Source organism: Schistocerca piceifrons, chromosome 2 (genome assembly GCF_021461385.2).
Source record: "Schistocerca piceifrons isolate TAMUIC-IGC-003096 chromosome 2, iqSchPice1.1, whole genome shotgun sequence".
Taxonomy (NCBI): Eukaryota; Metazoa; Arthropoda; class Insecta; order Orthoptera; family Acrididae; genus Schistocerca; species Schistocerca piceifrons.
The window spans coordinates 849680619-849702740 of record NC_060139.1 but is presented as its reverse complement, the minus strand read 5'-3'; the positions used below and the strand labels follow the sequence as shown (position 1 = coordinate 849702740).

Below are 22122 nucleotides of genomic sequence, written 5' to 3'. Positions count from 1 at the left end.
GGAATTGTAGCAGAAAGTCCAGACATGGTAATATCACTTCAGTAAATTCAGACTCCAACTGAATATTTCAAATCTGATACACATAAAAGGATAACATCATTAGGAATATGACAGAACTAAATAATCACACTAGCCTGGCTGTGATGGCGAGAGTTCACTGGGGCACTGTGTGACAAACAGCACACTCCTGATAACTTTTTAAAGGTTATTTGGCTTGTACATTACACAAGTCAATGGAATAACGTAACATAAAAACAAAGAACTGTGCATTACAGTGCTTATTCTAATCAGAAAATAACCTAAAACATTAAATTTAGAGTGTCTGTGTAAATACTCTTCAATGGAGTAGAAGGAGTTTCCCTACAGAAAGTTCATTAATTTACTCTTAAACTACACCACATTACATTGAGGTGACAGAAGTTATGGAATAGCAATATGTAGATACGTAGATAGTGGCACGTACACAACATACAAAAGGGCAGTGCATTGTTGGAGCTGTCATTTGTACTCAAGCGATACACGTGAAGAGCTTTACAATGCTATTATGGCTGTACAATTGGAATTAGCAGACTTTGAACATAGAATGGTAATTTTACAATATCAGAGAAGGAAAGTTGCTACTCACCATATAGCGGAGACGCTGAGTCACAATAGGCACAGCAAAAAGATTCACACAATTATAGCTTTCAGCCATTAAGGCCTTTGTCAGCAACAGACAGACAGACAGACACACACACACACACACACACACACACACACACACACACACACACACACACACACACACACACACAAATATGCAACTTGCACACATGTCTGCAGTCTCAGAGAGCTGAAACCACACTGCGAGCAGCAGCACCAGTGCATGATGGGAGTGGCGACTGGGGGGGGGGGGGGGGGGGGGTAATGAGGAGGCAGGGGCGGGGAGGGGGAGGGGGAGGGGTAGTATGGTGGAAGTGGCGGACAGTAAAGCATTGCAGTTTAGACGGAGGGTAGGAGAGAAGGTGTGGAGGGCGGAGGGGGTAAGTAGCGGAAAGGAGAGAAATAAAAAGAAATTAAAAGACTGGGTGTGGCGGTGAAATGACGGCTGTGTAGTGCTGGAATGGGAATAGGGAGGGGGCTGGATGGGTGAAGACAGTGACTAACGAAGGTCGAGCCCACGAGGGTTACAGGAACAAAGGATATATTGCAGGGAAAGTTCCCACCTGCACAATTAACAAAAGCTGGTGTTGGTGGGAAGGATTCATAGGGCACAGGCTGTGAAGCAGTCATTGAGATGAGGGATATTATGTTTGGGCGCGTGTTCAGCAACAGGGTGGTCCACTTGTTTTTTGGCCACAGTTTGTTGGTGGCCGTACATGCGGACAGACAGCTTGTTGGTTGTCATGCCCACATAGAATGCAGCACAGTGGTTGCAGCTTAGCTTGTAAATCACATAACTGGTTTCACAGGTAGCCCTGCCTTTGATGGGATAGGTGATGTTAGTGACCGGACTGGAGTAGGAGGTGGTAGGAGGATGTATGGGACAGGTCTTGCATCTAGCTCTATTACAGGGGTATGAGCCATGAGGTAAGGGATTGGGAGCAGGGGTTGTGTAAGGATGGATGAGTATATTGTGTAGGTTCAGTGGACAGCGGAATACCATGTTAGGAGGGGTGGGAAGGATAGTGGGCAGGTCATTCTTATTTCAGGGCACGACAAGAGGTAATCTAAACCCTGGCGGAGAATGTAATTCAGTTTCTCCAGTCCCGGATGGTACTGAGTTACTAGGGGAATGCTCCTCTGTGGCCGGACTGTGGGACTTTGGGAGGTAGTGGGAGACTGGAAAGATAAGGCATGGGAGATTTGTTTTTGTACAAGGATGGGAGGATAATTACGGTCAATGAAGGCTTCAGTGAGACCCTCAGTATATTTTGAGAGGGACTGCTCGTCACTGCAGATGCGACGACCACGGGTGGCTATGCTATACGGAACGGAATTCTTGATATGGAATGGGTGGCAGCTGTCGAAGTGGAGTTATTGCTGGTGATTAGTAGGTTTGATATGGATGGAGGTACTGATGTAGCTATCTCTGAGGTGAATGTCAACATCTAGGAAGGTGGCTTGTTTGGTTGAGTAGGACCAGGTGAAGCAAATGGGGGAGAAGTTGTTGAGGTTCTGGAGGAATGTGAGTAGGGTGTCCTCACCCTCAATCCAGATAGCAAAGATGTGATCAATGAATCTGAACCAGGTGAGTGGTTTAGGATTCTGGGTTTTTAGGAAGGATTTCTCTAGATGGCCCATGAATAGGTTAGCACAGGATGGTGCCATGGAATAGGTTAGCACAGGATGGTGCCATGCGGGTGCCCATAGCTGTACCGCGAATTTGTTTGTAGGTAATGCCTTTCCGCTACTTACCCCCTCCCCCCCACCTTCTCTCCTGCCCTTCGCCTAAACTGCAAGGCCGAAAGCTATAATTGTGTGACAGTACCTCCAGCACTGAAAGCAGTGGCCCATAGCCTTCACTCAATGACAGAAAACAGCAGAGTTTGCATAGAGTTGCCAGTGCTAACACACAAGAAATCCTGCATGAAATGACTGTAGAAATCAGTAGGGCATACGGTGAATGTATCCATTAGGACGGTGCATCAAAATTTGGCATTAATGTGCTATGGCAGCAGATGACTTATGTGAGTGCTTTTGCCAACAGCATGACATTGGCTGCAACACTTCTTCTGGGCTCGTAACTGTATCTGTTGGATCCAATATGAGTGGAAAACCATGGCCTGGGCAGATAAGACCCAATTTCAGTTGGTATGTGGTGGTAGGATTCAAGCATGGTGGAGATCCTATGAAGCTGTGGAGCCAAACTTTCAACAGCCACTTTGCAAGCTGGTGGTGGCACCATAATGGTGTAGGCTGTGTTTACACAGAATGGACTGGGTCCTCTAGTCAAAATGAACTGATCATTGGCTGGGAAAGGTTATGTTCAGCTACTTAGAGACCTTTTGCAGCCAAACAGTAATGGAATATTTATGGATGACAATACACTTTGTCAGCAGGTCACCATTGTTCGCAACTAGTCTGAAGAATATTTTGGACAATTCAAGCAAATGATTTCCTGATCAATTAAATTTGCAAAACTAGAATTTTAACAGTAAGATCAACTGTTTAGAACAGAAGTTTACATTTTTACCGAAAACATTATGCATAATCAAATGGCTTGGTTCTCTATTGCAACAACCGGAAGAATCAAATTTTATCAATTACAGAGTAATCTACCACAGATTGAAAATAATGTTTCTAGTAAACCCTATGTATTTTTGGTGTTCAATCCAAATATGGAGTGAAAATGGAGAGTTCCTATTTGACAATAAAATGTGGACCTCTCCAATGGGGGGAGGGTTCGGTGCAATTTTACCACAGGTAAATGTCCCTCTTGAAAATATTAACTTTTGATCTGGAACATTTTTTCAGGCAATAGTTATTTTTCAGGATATTTAATTGTTCCATGTTAAAACAAACACCCTGTAATATGGTAGTCAATGTGCTCTGGCAGGTTACTGAACACATGTGTACCCCTTCAAATCTTTGTGGAGGTTGTTTTTGTCCTATTGTTGTTGTCATACTTTTCACTATTTTTTGAGAAGAAGTAAATACTGTTAACGACAAATGACATTAATGAATATGTTGTGAGGCAGCTGTCAAAGTACCAAGTGTTTTGAAGAGGCCTGTGCACTATGTTCTAGAACTAGGATAACACAAGATATGAATCTTATAACACACCTCTGCATTCTGAGAATAATATTCTTTGAAGTTGAATTTTCATAACTCATTAGTCAATGGCAAAACATAGAATAATGTTTTTTGCAAACCCTAGCTATTATTGGCATAGAATCCAAATCTACAACAAAAATGGAGGTTACCCATTTAAAAATAAAACGATGATCTCCGTCAATAGGGCAGCAGTTGCGTGTACTGCAAATACAACTGGACTAAGGCACTTAATTAGCTCTAAGTAGTTAGTGTTCCAAACTATTTTTACAGTTTACAGAATTCTACAGAGCACGCTGGACTTTATGTATTGAACTTTGTCAAAATTCAATGGTATCCATATGTGATGAACCATTCGTTGATGCCTTTTTAGTAACAGGATTGGTGGAAGATCATTTACATAAAGCAGAAGCAGAGGATCCAAAACAGAATCTGAATGATGATAAGTGATTGAAATGGAACTAATATGCTTTGCTTTCTGTCATTCTGTGATTCAGAAAATCATGTTTTCCTTTTCCATGAGGATAGTATGGTTCACGAAAGCAAAAGCTTTAATCAAGTCACAAAATATTGCCAATGATAGTAATTTCTGCTTTATTCATTCTAGTATCCTATCAATGTAAATATGGCAGTGATGATGACAATGATGATGTTTGGTTTGTGGGGCACTCAACTGCGCGGGAATCAGCGCCCGTACAAAGTCCCAGCTTTTTCACGCTCAAATTTTTTACACAGTCCAATCTAGCCACCATCATGAATGAGTCCCTGGGCAGAGAAAATCCCCCAGGACAACCAACAACAGACTAGGATAACATCACTATTGAACTGGATGGTAGGGATGTAAATGATGAACCACAGGTACCACAGATATTTCATAATCATTTCTTAACTATAGTAGAAAGTATAGGAACAAACAGTTCAAAAGAAAAATCACAGCAGTATACTGAAAAAGCAGCTCTCATAAAATTTAGTCATATGAATTTATAAATTAACAAAATTATATTTGCTCTCAAAACAAAAACTCATCTGGTTTTGATGGTGTTTTTCCAATACAGAACAGAAGATTTGTTCCCATATAATAAGACCTGTCTCATCTGAAATATGTAATCCATCACTAACTCATGACATTTTTTCAGAGAGACTGAAATATGCTGTTGTTAAACCTCTCTTTACAAAGGGTGACAGGAGAAACATCAGTAACTACAGACCTGTTTCACTGTTGACATTTTTCAAAATTTTTCAGAAGGTGATGCATTTAAGAACAGTAACTCACCTATCTCACCTGAGTAACTGTAATATTCTAAGCAAATCACAGTCTGGATTTCAGAAGAAATGCTCTACTGAGAATCCCATTTAGAAATAGGCAACACATGGATGAAGTAATATCTAACCAAAAGGTGCTGAACATGCTGCCCAATGCAGCATTCTTCACTTCAATGGCTGCTTCACAGTCTGTGCCATCTGGATCCTTCCTACCAACATCAGCTTTTCTAAAATGTGCAGATGGGAACTCTCCCTACAATATATCCTATGTTCCCGCATCCACCCCTGGGCTCAACCTTTGTTAGTCCCTGTCCTTCACCTCGTTCTCCTCCTCTCCTTTTCCACTCCCTTTCCCCCATCCTTCCTCCCCTCATCTAATTTCCTGGCTGCACCTAGCTACCCTACCCTATTCCCACGATGTCTCTGCATGCTCCCACAAGTAGCTCTTAAATGTACCCCACCCCTACCATGTTATCCCTAGCCTTCCCTGTTCCTGCCTCCCTCTTACCCCCCCCCCCCCTTCCCCCCACCTAGATTGCTTCTCCCATCACACATAGTTGCTTGCAGTCTAGCCTCAGTGCCCAGAGAAGTGTTCTTGTGTGTGTGTGTGTGTGTGTGTGTGTGTGTGTGTGTGTGTGTAGTTCAGAAGAAAATTTTTGGCTTAAAGCTCACACGTATAGCAGTCTTTTTTGTTGTGCCTGTCTGTGACTCAGCATCTCTTCTATATGATAGGTGGAAGTCTATCCTTTTTATAATACTGCCATTACTCCATACTGAATTTTCAATTGTTTGTTTAACACATTGGGCACTCTGACTACTGCTTCCCAGTGCATTTATTCCCTCATGAGTTTGTTGTACATAATTCACTACAGTGATTAAAATGTCTGCCAGAGAGACAAGTAAAATTTGGAAAGAAATGGAACAAGTTTCCCCTAGACAACTCCTTTTATCCTGTAGAATTATTTCTATTACTGTAATGCATGAAAGTTGTGGGTACGGATTACTAACTCACACCTGTATACTTAATAATACAAAAATAATACAAAAAAGACTTATAAATGTTCAGCTTGTAGTCAAATTTACAAGTTAATTTGCTGTGTGAATGTAAAGTGACTTGTTCCACATCATCCCTGATACAGGGATTAGTGATCACAAGGTCGTTGTAGCTAGGCTCAATACCGTTTCTTCCAAATCCACCAGCAACAAACGCAAAATAATTTTATTTAAAAAAGCGGATGAAGTGTCACTAGAAGCCTTCCTAAGAGACAATCTCCATTCCTTCCGAACTGACTATGCAAATGTAGACAAGATGTGGCTCAAATTCAAAGATATGGTAGCAACAGCAATTGAGAGATTCATATCTCATAAATTGGTAAGAGATGGAACTGATCCCCCGTGGTACACAAAACAGGTCCGAACGCTGTTGCAGAGGCAACAGAAAAAGCATGCGAAGTTCAGAACAACGCGAAATCCCAAAGATTGGCTAAAATTTACAGACGTGTGAAATTTGGCACGGACTTCAATGTGAGATGTCTTTAATAGGTTCCACAACGAAACATTGTCTCGAAATTTGGTAGAAAATCCGAAGAAATTCTGGTCGTATGTAAAGTACACAAGCGGCAAGATGCAGTCAATACCTTCGCTGCGCAGTGCCGATGGTACTGTTACCGACGACTGTGCCGCTAAAGCGGAGTTATTGAACGCAGTTTTCCGAAATTCCTTCACCAGGGAAGACGAATGGAATATTCCAGAATTTGAAACACGAACAGCTGCTAGCATGAGTTTCTTAGAAGTAGATACCTTAGGGGTTGCGAAGCAACTCAAATCGCTTGATACGGGCAAGTCTTCAGGTCCAGATTGTATACCGATTAGGTTCCTTTCAGATTACACTGATACAATAACTCCCTACTTAGCAATCATATACAACCACTCGCTCACCGATCGATCTGTACCTACAGATTGGAAAATTGCGCAGGTCGCACCAGTGTTTAAGAAGGGTAGTAGGAGTAATCCATCAAACTACAGACCTATATCATTGACGTCGGTTTGCAGTAGGGTATTGGAACATATACTGTATTCAAACATTATGAATCACCTCGAAGGGAACAATCTATTGATACGTAATTAGCATGGTTTCAGAAAACATCATTCTTGTGCAACGCAGCTAGCTCTTTATTCGCACGAAGTAATGGCCGCTATCGACAGGGGATCTCAAGTTGACTCCGTATTTCTAGATTTCCGGAAAGCTTTTGACACCGTTCCTCACAAGCGTCTTCTAATCAAGCTGCGGGCCTATGGGGTATCGTCTCAGTTGTGCGACTGGATTCGTGATTTCCTGTCAGGAAGGTCGCAGTTCGTAGTAATAGACGGCAAATCATCGAGTAAAACTGAAGTGATATCAGGTGTTCCCCAGGGAAGCATCCTGGGACCTCTGCTGTTCCTGATCTATATAAATGACCTGGGTGACAATCTGAGCAGTTCTCTTAGGTTGTTCGCAGATGATGCTGTAATTTACCGTCTAGTAAGGTCATCCGAAGACCAGTATCAGTTGCAAAGCGATTTAGAAAAGATTGCTGTATGGTGTGGCAGGTGGCAGTTGACGCTAAATAACGAAAAGTGTGAGGTGATCCACATGAGTTCCAAAAGAAATCTGTTGGAATTCGATTACTCGATAAACAGTACAGTTCTCAAGGCTGTCAATTCAACTAAGTACCTGGGTGTTAAAATTACGAACAACTTCAGTTGGAAATACCACATAGATAATATTGTGGGGAAGGCAAGCCAAAGGTTGCGTTTCATTGGCAGGACACTTAGAAGATGCAAGTCCACTAAAGAGACAGCTTACACTACACTCGTTCGTCCTCTGTTAGAATATTGCTGCGCGGTGTGGGATCCATAGCAGGTGGGATTGACGGAGGACATTGAAAAGGTGCAACAAAGGGCAGCTCGTTTTGTATTATCACTTAATAGGAGAGAGAGTGTGGCAGATATGATACGCGAATTGGGATGGAAGTCATTAAAGCAAAGACGTTTTTCATCGCGGCGAGATCTATTCATGAAATTTCAGTCACCAACCTTCTCTTCCGAATGCAAAAATATTTTGTTGAGCCCAACCTACATAGGTAGGAATGATAATCAAAATAAAATAAGAGAAATCAGAGCTCGAACAGAAAGGTTTAGGTGTTCGTTTTTCCCGCGCGCTGTTCGGGAGTGGAATGGTAGAGAGATAGTATGTTTGTGGTTCGATGAACCCTCTGCCAAGCACTTAAATGTGAATTGCAGAGTAGTCATGTAGATGTAGATTACGATTTATCGTGTAAATGATCCATGGAGCATGAAACTAACTGGAAAGTACCATTGTGATAGCATTTGTCAGATAATTAACTCCGTATCTTACTAAGTTTAGGTGAATAATATTTCCATTTAGTCTGGCTGCAAACAGAAACATAGAATAAAGTTTAGAAACGGTTTTGGTGAATTAGAAGCAACTAAATACTGACTGTGAAAAATTTAACGACTGGAGAAATATCTACAATAACACAAAAACATTATGGGCACACACCTTGATTTTACAAAGGCTGTGGGGAGGGGAGATTGGAGGGGGATGGGGTGAGGGATTTTAAGCAAATTACGCTTACTGTTTAACAAAGGACTTAAGTTTTTAGATTTGAGACTTGACATCATACTGTCATTTTGCCACTGATTTGAATTCACCTGCTGGAGCTTCAATTTTATCACGAATAATACAGTGAATTAAATATTGAAGCCAAGTATCTTGACATACTTGCAAGTTTAATGTCAATACGTATCTGTTCATACAGAATACTTTTAAACACATGCTTCAGTAACTGCTCATAATTGGAGGCAAAAACAATAATACTGTCTTACAGTTCTGAAAAAACAACAGTACCAGTATTGAAAAAACAACAGTACCAACTTACAGGCAAAATTGCTTGGATGTTCTGATTGGCATCGGCAATGGACGCAAGGTACACCAGATTACGGTGTAGTATTTGCTGGTATCTAAGGAGAAAAAAAGATACAAAAAGTCACTGTAACTGTACACAAAATGGAAACTGATTAAATGTTTTACAAGACATTTGATTTTTTCATATAAATCAAAGAAAATCAAAACATCAGTGTTTACAATAAAATACACTCCAGAGAACCTGCAATGCTTGTGAATGTAGACTGTAGAAATATGAAAGTTTCCCCATAACAGCCAAGTTTCCAAATACAAGTTGTAAAATGTAATTCTGATACTGGATAACAGTGGCAGTTTTATTATTCCATGTTCTTTATAGGCCCACAAAAATATTTACAAAGAAACATGCTACAAAATTAATTATAGTTTACTCAGAAATCAGGACACAACTTTTAGTTTTCACAAATGTACCAGTGATAAACTTCAGTCACAGGCAAATGGCAAAACCGGTAGAAAATGGTAAGGCTTGTTTTTACAGTCATTGTAAATAATGTTAGATCCTATATTGCGATGTTTCATTGTGTTGATGGTCAATGTGGTGACTTCCCACTGTACTTTTTAAAAAAATGGATGAAGCCTACCCATCAAGTATGCAAAAACATCAGGTACATGATATGCCACTCTGAATAAAAAAAAATGGGAGATATTTTTTAAAGGCTATGAACACACATGATTGACAAGCAAACTCTTGGCCAACAATGGATAAATTCACAACAGGATCCTGAATTTTTAATAGAACACAGCTCAGAGCTTCATATGAAAACAAAAACAATTTTACAAATCTCTTACTGGCTGGGCACAAAATCAGCTTCCACTAATAAGATTATGCAGTGCATGAGTACCACACACAACTGCTTATAAAAATTGTAACATGATTACAAAATGTGTATAAATCAGAAGTACTATTAATAATGCCTGATTAACAGTCATCTTATAAAAGAATATAATGGCAGTATTCTTATGTTCAGCTAAGAATTGGTTTTAGAAGCAATAAATTATGCATATGACGCTGGCTTGGTTATGGGAAGGTGACTAAACCTTTATGCTTTAATATTTTCCACAAACTATTATCAGTCTATACTAGTTTCTTTCTCTAGGGATTATAATTTTCTTGATTTCTTTAGTAGAAATGAAAGGTAACACGAAATTGCTTAAATGGTTGGGTGGTTTGAGAATTAAAGGGACCAAACTGCATAGGTCATCGGTCCCTTTGCTTAAATGTTTATACTATGTTTCTTGATATGTGTAAGAGAGCTTTTTTTCCTTTGGATATTACTGTATTAGTATTCTTTGAAGTGCTTAGAAATCAGTTATTGAAAATTAATGTTATCAGCTCCACATAGGCTATAATACATTTGATTTCTTCAAAATTAAGCAAAACAAGTCAGTTTGCATGCTGTATGTACATGGCTAGTAAGTGGTTATGGCTACATGTTCGCTTTTGAAATAGTGATATATTTGTTTTAGACATGTTATTAATTTCCAACTAAAAAAATTCTTCTAGAGAATAGTGTCCAGAAAAAATTATTTGCAATTAGATTTTTACTTTGCTTTAGTCCTTATCAGATAGTATCATGTTATTGGGCAAATGATCAGAGATTTTTCCTGCTGCATACTGAACGCCTTCATGAGCTACTGACATCTACATCTACATCTACTTGGATGCTCTGCAAATCACAACTAAGTGTCTGGAAGAGGGTACATCGAGCCACCTTCACATAATTCTCTATTATTCCACTCTAGAACAGTATGCAGAAAAGACTAACACCTATATCTTTCCGTGCGATCTTTGATTCCCCATATTTTATTATGATGCTCATTTGTCTCTGTGTAGGTCGGTGTCAACGAAATATTTTCACCTTTGGAGGAGAAAATTGGTGATTGAAATTCCACGAGAAGACGCCACCATAAAGAGAAACACCGTTGTTTTAATGATGTACACCCCAAATCCTGTATCAGCTTTAGTAACAAGTAATGACTGCCGAAGTTTCTTCTAGTTACTGATTATTTATGATAATCGTAATAAGCAAATATAAGGTGTGCAACCCAAAAGTTTCCAGAATGTATGTGTAGTTGGTGAAGTCTAGCTTGTACCATGAAACACCACCAGTTGGCACATAATACATCCTTTGAGAGCTAGTAGTACAAGCAGTTTTGTGCTACATGGTTGCTTTTAGTTTTTGTGTACATTTCTCCATTCTCTTGAGTTGCGTGTCTTGCAATACTAATGATGGTGGGTGACTGATCAATGAGTGAGCATAACCTTTTGTTTCAGACTCAGAAAAATTTCTACAAAACATATGACAAGCTGAAGCAAACATTTGGGGAAGACATCTTAGATCATAGACAACTTATGACTGTCTTAAACATTTTTAAGATGGCAGAACACAGTCTGATGATAATCCCATTCAGGATTGCTGTCAAGCAGCATTACTCCTGAAAATGTCACTCCTGTGTGGAATACAGCAGTGATGGAAAATCATATGCAAACCATAAAGGACATATATGTAATGTCATGAGCCCATCTTATGTGACATGTCAGGTGATTTTTGTCTGACAAAAGCAGGGTAGAAGCATCAACTCCTCCACCATGGTAATACGAGGTCATGCACTGCGTTGATTACAAAGGAGTTTCTCCCGAAAAACGAGATGACAGTTAACAGTTTTTGATGTTGCTGGGCAACAGGCATACAATAATTTTTACATGAACACACCACCATTTGACTGGATTGACATTTACTTAATTATGACCCAGGTTTCGCCCTTTTATGCTATTTTCAAGTGATTAAGTTTCTGTCATTAACGTACATTGCAGGCCATACTCTGTGTAAAATCGAACTGGTATCCCATCAGGTCCAGCGGCCTTTCCTCTTTTGAGTGATTTTGTTTCTCTATCGCCCTGTCATCTATTTCGATATCTACCATTTTGTCATCTGTGCGACAATCTAGAGAAGGAACTACAGTGCAGTCTTCCTATGTCAAACAGCTTTGTAAAAAGACATTTAGTATTTCGGCCTTTACTCTGTCATCCTCTGTTTCAGTACCATTTTGGTCACTGTCCAGACATTTTGTTTTGATTCACCTACCGCTTTGACATAAGACCAAAATTTCTTAGGATTTTCTGCCAAGTCATTATATAGAACTTTACTTCCGAATTTGTTGAACGCCTCTCGCATAGCCCTCCTCACACTACATTTTGAATTGTGTAATGTTTGTTTGTTTGCAGGGCTTTGGCTATGCTTATGTTTGCTGTGAAGTTCCCTTTGCTTCGGTAACAGTTTTCTAACTCTTTTGTTGCACCACGGTGGCGCTTTACCATCTCTTATCATCATGCTTGGCACATACTCATCTAATGCATACTGTACGAGGGTTTTGAACTTTGTCCACTGATCCTCAACACTATCTGTACTTGAAATACAACTTTTGTGTTGAGCCATCAAGTACTCTGAAATCTGCTTTTTGTCACTTTTGCTAAACAGAAAAATCTTCCTACCCTCTTTAGTATTTCTATTTACAGCTAAAATCACCAATGCTGTAATTGCTTTATGATCGCCGATTCTTTTTTCTGCGTTAACTGTTTCAAATAGTTCGGGTCTATTTGTCACCAGGTCTAATATGTTATCGCCACAAGTTCCACGAGTTGGTTCTCTGTTTAACTGCTCAAGGTACTTTTCAGATAATGCACTTAAAAAAAATTCACTGATTCTTTGTCCCTGCCACCCGTTATAAACATCTGAGTCTCCCAGTCTATATCTGGTAAATTAAAATCTCCTCCCAAAACTACAACACGGTCAGGAAATCTAACTGAAATATTATCCCAATTTTCCTTCAGGTGTTCTCCCACAACAGCTGCTGAGCCAGGGGGCCTATAGAGACATTCAATTACCATGTTTGAGCCTGCTTGAACCGTGACCTTCACCCAAATTATTTCACGTTTCGGATCTCTGTCAATTTCCTTCGATACTATTGCACTTTTTATTGCTATATACACGCCTCCCCCTTCACTGTCCAGCCTGTCTCTGTGGTATACATTCCAATCTGAATTTAGAATTTCATTACTGTATACATCTGGTTTCACCCAACTTTCTGTCCCTAGTACTACGTGACCGTTTATTAATGATAGCAGTTCTGGGACCTTTCTATAGATGTTCCTGCAGTTTACTATTACCACATTAATACTGTCATTCCCTGTTGCATTTTGTCTACTGTTACCTTGCTGCATCTCAGGAGGCGTGTTGTCGGGCCTAGGGAGGGAATTCTCTAACCTAAAAAACCCACATGTGCACTCCACACGTACTCCGCTACCCTTGTAGCCAATTCCTGTGTGTAGTGCACGTCTGACCTATTCAGGGGGACCCTAAATTTCTCCACCCGATAGTGGAGGTCAAGAAATTTGCACCCTAGATCTCCACAGAATTATCTGAGCCTCTGGTTTAAGCCTTCCACTTGGCTCCAAACCAAAGGACTACGATCGGTTCTGGGAACGCCACTACAAATAGTTATCTCCGATTCCACCCCGGCGAGTGAGGCTTTCCGTGTTCACCAACTCCGCCAACTTACTGTATGAACTGAGGATGACCTCTGAATCCAGATGGCAGGAGTCACTGGTGCCGACTTGAGCAACAATTTGCAGTCGAGTGCACCCAGTGTTCTCTATAGCCGCCGGCAGGGCCTCCTCCACATCTTGGATGCGACCCTCCGGCAAGCAGACGGAGTGAACACTGGCCTTCTTCCCCGACCTTTCCGCTATTTCCCTAAGGGGCTCCATCACCCACCTAGCATTGGAGCTCCCAATCACTAATAAACCCCTCCCCCTGTGTGCCTGCTTGGACCTTGCTGAAGGAGCAGCCACATGTCTACTCACAGGCAGAGTGGGCGGTGCCACATGGCCAGCCTCCACATTGACCTCCGCCTCATGCAACGTGAACGCTGTTGAACCCGCCACTCCCCTTGGGGAGAGGGTGGCCCAATCGTGCCTGATACCCGCGAAGATGTCTCGACAGCAGGGACCATGGGTGAAGCATGTAACACCTGGGGTGTACCATGCGATGCACCAGACTCCCCACTGCCGCTACACTCCGAGGCAGCAGCCTGAAGATGGCTGACCGTGGCCATCATCATGTTCAGTTGTTCGCAAATAGTGGCCAGCTCCTCCTGCATCCGTACACAGCAGCCACACATCCTATCCATCCTAAGAAATCAACAATTTACTGTAGAGAGTTAAGTAATCAATTTTTAACTAGACTACTAGTTCACTAAAGGTGGCTGATAACTGACTAACTGTGGTTACTAGACACTTCTTGTTGGAAACAATGAAAATAAACACTAACTGTCTCTGGACTGTATTCAAAATGAACACGAAATCTATGGAACACTATTACTAGTACCCAAAAATTAAAGCTTCCTAAAAGAAAAAAACACACGGAAGAAGAAGTGACAAGTAAGAAAATACTCCTTTACATATGACACACCTGTTTCTTCATCTAGTTCACAGAACATATATATCCTGTCTACTTCTTTTAGCTGTCCTTTGTACTTAGTAATAATTGTTGACAGAACTACATCATGAATTATCAGTTTCAATGTGGATACCCTCGAAGATGTGAGCTTTCTAAGAATGCTCCAAAATCAAACAGTAATACGACTTAAGTCCTTGTGACTTTGATTTGATTCTGACGATGAAGGAACCACTTCATGGCATTTGCTTCAGAACTGTTCCAGAGATTCGACAGGCAGTAGACCGCTCCATTTGCACAATCAACAGAACAGGCTCTGCTAATGGTAGTACGCCTTCCACATTGCTGGCAACGAGTTCTACACAATGCACACTTTGAAGGACAGTAACAGGTGCAAACATTTAACTCTTTTGTATCGGTTGTGAATAAATAGGTGCCACTATTTAAGTTCCAACCCTCGTATAATGAGTGCACAAGAGTCCAATATGCATTATTCCATTGGTTGTTGAACAGCTGTCAATTTTTCATCCAGGTTTCACTTACCTATGTTAGTACTGGCTGCATCTACATCTACGACTACATATATACTTCACATGCCACACCCACATGGGTAGCCATGCATGTTAATGCGACCACTTCTGGGATAGAGAGGTATGCCGGCCCCCACACTGAATCTGCCTGGTAGGTTAACAACAAGGGGTCAGTGTATTGGCCAGCCTAGATGTGGTTTCCCACATCCCAGTAGGTGAATACTGGGCTGGTTTACGTGTTTGGACTCTGATAATATGCAAATATTTAGAAAACCTTCTCAAACTTGCACGCAGAATTTACTCTATACATAGACATACTGAGTACACTGTTTCTGCCCTGTAGGGTGAATAGGAGACTGATGACCTTGGCTATTTGGTCTCCTTAAACACTTACTCAGTATCAGCATCATATGGTGCATAATGGAGGGTTCCTTGTACCACTAATAGTCATTCACTTTCCTGCTGCATTTGTAAATGGAACAAAGGAAAAATGGGGTTCTGCATGACTCTACACGAGCCCCAATTTCTCGTATCTTGTCTCTGTGGTCCATCAGCAAAATGTATATTGGTGGCAATAGAACTGCTCTGTCGTCAGCCAAAATGACAGTTCTCTGAATTTTCTCAATAGTGTTTAGTGAAAAGAACATAAGTCACCCTCCAGGGATTCCTGATTGAGCTCCAAAGCATCCCTGTAAAACTTTTGTGTTGATAGAACCTACCAATAACAAAACTATCAGCATATTTCTGAATTTCTTTAATCCAACCTGGTGGGGATGCCAAACACTCGAGCAGTCAAGAATGGTTCACACAAGTGTTCTACACGTGCTCTCCTTTACAAACGAGTTACATTTTCCTAGAATTGTACCAATAAACTGAAGTCAACCACTCATCTTCCCTACTATTGACCTTATGTGCTTGTTCTATTTCACCTTGCTGTGAAATGTTATTTAATTGACTTGATTGTGTCTGGCAGCACACCACTAATAGTATTAAAACATTACAGGATTGTTTGACCTACTCATCTGCACTAATACACTTTTTTCAACATTTAGAGCTTGCTGTCCTTCATCAACCAAATATATATATCTACTATGTCTAAATAATCCTGTATCATCCTACAGTCACTCAATGACAACACTTTCCCATACACTACATTGTCATCAGTAAACAGTCCCAGACTGCTGCTCACCTGCCCTATTCATCAGATCAGTTATGTATACAAGAATAAGAGGACACACAGGTTATAGATTTTCCATTCAATGCATATTGGGAATTTACTTTTGAATACAGCATTCAGTTTCCCACATGAGCTCCAAGTCCTCCTATTTATTTTTTTAAGTGTCCATCTGCTTGTTATTTTCATGTGTCCAAATTATAAAAATTTGTCAGTTGTTTCTGTAAGTTCATTACTGATCTTTACTATTTTCCCACTGGTATACTGATTGTGCCTTATGGTGTCTTTACTGAAGTTAATCTTCAGGCCAATTTCTAACTTGGTCAGTTCAATTCCTCCATCTTTTGCTGAAGTTCCATTGGATTTGAAGCAAGCAGAGCAGTGTTATCTGTAAAGCAATGATGGTTTGGATAAAATCCAATATGCTGTCCCTGCTTGAAAGCAGATTAATGATTTGAAGATCTCTTCCAACATGGCAGAAAAGTGTTTAATTGAAATGGATTCATGTCGCATAACTCCTTTCACAATTCCTAACTTTTCACTCTCTTGATGTAATTGGAAGCTGTCACCTAGTTGCATATATTATTCAATAAACTAATGTAGGCAGAATCTGGTCTTTGGTTTTCAGTTGCTGAAAATGTTATTGTGACAAAGTCAAACAGTGTTACACAGCCAACACCCATACAAAGTGACATCTGATATTCTTTGCTTCTTTCTAAGACTTCACTGACAATCTGCAGATATATCCACTTCTAGAGATAATTGTTCCTTCCCCAGTTAAAGTATTAAGTTTTTCTAGGTAATTAGTATGGATTTTTTTGTAAAAATCTTGTATACCAATGAAAACAAGGCTAATGGACCTGTAGTCCTTCACAGTTTCCTTTCTCCATTTCTTATTGATTACAAAAATTTCAGCATTTTTAACTATAGCACTATTTCAACTATCCTTTTATACACCCATAGTATAAACGGCAGTGCAAAAATTCCAGTTTCATCATTTCTCCCCCTGTTTTTATCATTTCACTATTATCCCATCATTTCAAGGGGTTTTCCTCTTCCCAAGCACCAAATTGCTTATAATCCTACATCAGCTAGTAAAATTTCTGGAATAAACTCAATATCAAAAGTCTATTATCTAGGATTAGTTTCTACAGGCGTACTATATAGATTTCTTTAGAAAACTCAAACAATTTTTGTATAGTTTCCTGGTTCATTATAAGAGTGACATCTGACATACCGATTGATGTAATATGACGTTTAAATGCCTGTTTTCTTTTCATTATACATTATGGTTGTAATTTAACTTCTACTACTTGAACCAGTGTGGATGGACAACTATTTACCTTATGGTTACCTAACTTAACAGGAATGATGTTCAGACTGTACGCTCCAGGTTTTGCACTGTCAGTAATGTTACTGTCATGACTTGACATCAGGCACTGGTACTGGTAAGGGATGTAGGGTTGAAATCCAGGCATCAGTGTGCATCACAGTTGCAGAACTCAACACAGACCTGGACAAGGTCAGCAGGTCTTTACTTATATGAGGGCTGTTCAAAAAGTAAGATGACTTTTCAAACTGCGCGGACAGTGTACATTTGATTATCGTTCTGTTTTTCTGCTATGTTGGTACACATGTCCCGAACATACATTCACAGTTTCAAGTGTACAGCATATTTTGTTTGTTTGACAGAGAGAAAAGTTAGATGTGTTTTAGCGTGCTCGATGATTTTTGATTATTATAAAAAATGGAGCAAAAAATTTGCATCAAATTATGTGTGAAAAATGGAATCAAGTGTTCTAAATCAGTTGACAGTGTCATACGGTGAGTCTGCTCTGACTGAGAAGATGCAAATGACGAAATTTGTTCTAGACGCTCCAGCACATCAACAACAGATGATAACGCCGAAGTTGTAAAGAAAATTGTTTTGGAAAATTACCATAAGAGAATTTCTGTGGATGTTGGCATATCGGTTGGCTTGTGTCATGCAATTTTTTGCACATTAGACTTGCGTCACTGAAGTTTGTTCCAAAAGTTTTCAATTTTGATCAGAAGAACCGTCGCATGAGCATCACTCAGGAGCTCCTGAATGACATCAATGATGATCCTGATTTGCTCAAAAGGGTCATAACTGGTGACAAAACATGGGTTTACGGTTATGACAGTGAAATCAAAGTCCAATTGTCTCAATGGAAGCATCCTGGAGACCCAAGACCAAAAAAAGCACGCCAAGTTTGATCAAATGTCAAAGTTTTGCTCACTGTTTCTTTCCAATTACTGTGGCATAGTGCATCATGAAGTTTTGCCTTAAGGTCGTACAGTCAATGAAAAGTATTATCTTGACATTATGCACAATTTGTGAGAAGCAATACGCAAAAAATGACCTGAATTGTGCATAAACAATTCATGTCTTTTGCAGACAGATTTTTTGGCCAAAAACAACACGACAATCATGCCTCAGCCACCATATTCATTGGATTTGGCCCCCTGCTACTTTTTCCTGTTCCCAAAACTGAAGAGACCTATGAAAGAGCAAAGATTTTCAATGATTGAGGAAATAAAAATTGCATCGCTGGAAGTACTCAAGGCTGTACCAAATAGTGTTTATAAGAAGTGTTTCAAGGATTGGAAGAAATCTTGGCACGAGTATATTGTATCTGTGGGGCATTACTTTGAAGAGAACAACAGGAATATTGATGAATAAATAAATATTTTTTCATAAAAATATTAAGTCACCTTACTTTTGAACACACACCTCGTATAGCTATTTTATCAAAACAAAGTAGCAATATTGCTGCAGCACTTCGCAAGTATCAATGTGTTAAAGGAATATATAGGGGGCCTATTTCCACACTGGCATTCTGCTCGAAGGGGGGAGGGGGGGGAGAGGGGGGGGGGGGGGGAGACAGCCAATTGGGCCAGGCACCAGAAACTGTTAAAGCAGTTACCATCGCCATGGCTGAGAATGTTGGATGCAATTTGCGATTTTCGAGCAGTGCTCGAGCTTGTCACGAAGCCGAACATTCCACGGCCCAAGGTTAGAGAAGTGCTGCAAACAATTGTGAAATGGTATCCATACACACTTCACATTACTCATCAACTTTGCCATGAGATGTAGCCTTTCGAGCAGATTTTGCTCATTTGTTTTTTGCAAGGGCTGAAGTTGACAACATGTGGCCTTGTAACATTCTGTGGGTTATGAAGCACACTTTACTCTCACTGGGGCAGTGAACTGTCGCATTTGGGGATCGTCATCACCAATGAACAGTCATGAAGTTCCCCTGCTTAGTGAATGTGTCACACTGTGTTTGTGTGCTTCATGGCACAGTTCACGTTTGGTCATTTTTCTTCGAGAAACTCAAACCCCAAGGATCAAGTGCATGCAGTGCGAACAGCATACATTCCTGTGATCTGCTTCGCGAACATGTGATCCTTACTCTACATGAGAGAGGTGTACTGGACTCAATTGTTTTGATGCTCAGTGGAGCTACATCTCACATTGCTCATGAGGTTGCTCTGTTACTCCATAAAACAATTAGAGAAAACCAAATCATTAGCCAATTATCCCAAACTGCATGACCACAAGAGCACCAGGTATGAACCCATGTGATTTCTGGATGAGAGGAAGCCTGAAGGGCAGGGTTTATCAACAGGACACCAACAAATGTTGGAGGGTAAAGATGAAAATAGCAAGGGAGGCAGCCAACATCCCACCAGAGATGTTTCAGGCAGCAGTGGAGCTATTTCTAGTACGGTTCAAGGCTGTCATGGATGCAGACAGTGGTATTTGTAATCTGGAACATGCAGTTTTATGCAGTTGTTTGTTCCCCACTCATATGGAAATTAAATTGTGTTTCTTACAATGGTTTATTTGTTACTTCTCTTCCGCATGTTCTTACAAATGTTTCCACAAAGTTTAATTGTCCTATGGTCACTCATTTTACATGGGTGAGCCTCTCAAGTAGCGAAAGTTCAATTATAACCACCTTGTACTTCTGTTGCTCTGTATTATATCCCTTACAATTCTCTCTTTACACTTTCTGACATATTTCTGTTAACGTTTCCGTACAGTTCTGTTTAGTTCTGACAGTTCTACCTGACTTCCATTATCATCTACTTTGAATTATTTTCTCTTCTTTGTCAGCTGTCTTTGTTTTGTTAGTTTCTCTTACCTCCTGCAACATCTGCAGTTGTTTCCAGAATAATATTTGATAAAGCCTCCTTTCTCATATTTAAGTCTACAGTGTCTTCATTATCTAGAGTTTCAAAAGTATTTGTTAATTTCAGAAGATATTCTTCAACTTTTTCATCTCCTTTTTTTAACCAATAAAATTGGATTTGTGGTTAATGTGTTTAGTTCTTTCTAACTCAGTATCTAGTTTTACTTTGCACCTCATTACTAAGAGATCGTGCACTGGATTAAAACTGATACACTCTGTACAATTTGGTTCTTGCTTGATAGTACACTGTCAATCTTATTCTTAATTCCTTTTGATCCATTTCAAGTCCATTTTCTGCTTAGGTTTTTTCTTGAAAAATGTGTTTGAAACATACATTTGGTCTTGCTGTTCATGATATTGATCCAATGTTCCCCCATAAAGAGTCATTTTCAACTGGTTCTCTATTTTTACACTATTTCTTATTGTATATTGTGAATTACTTTAATTCTCTTAACTCCTCATGAAGATGTTCAACTTGCCTGTCAAGCTACGGGATGGATGCGCTACAAACATGTACTATTTCCTGTATTTTTTTATTTATATTTAGTACCATTCTTTATTCTTTGTCCGAGATTACGTCAATATCAACAATTTGATCTTTAATTTTGTTATGGGGGAATGCAGGTTTTCTTGGCAAATTTCACAGATGAATCTTCTTGAGTTATCCGAGGTGCCCCAGTGCGTTTGAGGGGTCCAGATGCTGAGTCCTGGTGCTGCCCGTCTATTCCACCCAAAGCCTTTGCTGTCTCCACATCCAGACATTCCTGACTTATTTTTGTTAACATGACATGACATGCAGAGCTCAGTTGGAAACTGTTGTCTCAATTGAAAAGATCTGTTCTTGCAAAAGGTTTCATGCAGATGCTGTAACTCTGTGTACCAAGGTGTTGGGCAAGAGTTGCATTGCACTGGATAGTGGAACCTATTGTTATTTAGATACAGGGTCATGTATGCCTTCCTCCTGTAGACAGATTGTCCCAAACTGCCATCAGTGTTGTTCTTTTTCATACAGTCTAGGAATGGTAGACATCCACTTTCTTCCGCCCCCATGGTAGACCCTGTAATCTACCCCTCCTTCTTTGTTGTTCCTACTGTCCACTATGGTGAAGTCTTTTCTGAAAATTCGAGAGGAGTAAGATTTGCAAAAAAACTTTTTACTTATCTTTTCTTGCACAGTTGACCCCAGTTCTTCATGTCTAGGGGTCTGATTCTTGAAGCTGAAATTCTCACATTTTAAGTTCTCATGGTTCAACTGAACTACATGATTTTGAAAAATGCCATTGCAGAATTTTTGTTTTTACGTTAATTTAATTTAATTTTACCATATCATGCTGTCTTTTGAACTTTTACATTAACAAAGCCGAAATTGTATAAGGTTCATTCAAATGAAACCTGGTCAGTGTGTCTACCTCTGCTTTACATGTGACACCATGTAACTGCACATATGGTGGAGCCATCTATTGGTAGGGAGACCGACACTTGGGCACCGTTTGATGTTGCATAGCACTAATGTTGTTTCACACCGAAGAGAAGGTGGTCACACAAGTTATCATCCACTACCGAACATGTAGGGCAAGTAAGCAGGAACAATGAGGAGTGATTCGATTTTTGGCAGCGGAGGGAGTTGGAGGCCATGACGAATGAAGGCTATGTACGGTGAGCACGGCCTGAGTTGTTCTAGTGTTGTGGAATGGCACAAATGATTCACTGAGGGGTGTGAGTCACAGGAAAATTATGCTCG

At 40.1% G+C, this 22122-nt stretch overlaps 1 protein-coding gene across 3 annotated transcripts in view; it reads right to left on the bottom strand.

Moving 5' to 3' along the window:
• LOC124776256 (trithorax group protein osa-like) overlaps positions 1-22122 on the bottom strand; it is a 97429-nt gene that overhangs the window by 68353 nt on the left and 6954 nt on the right. For all 3 annotated transcript variants that reach the window (XM_047251136.1, XM_047251138.1, XM_047251139.1), the window contains exon 3: positions 8958-9039. In XM_047251136.1, coding sequence (XP_047107092.1) covers positions 8958-9039 — 82 coding nt within the window. The remainder of the gene's footprint in view (positions 1-8957; positions 9040-22122) is intronic.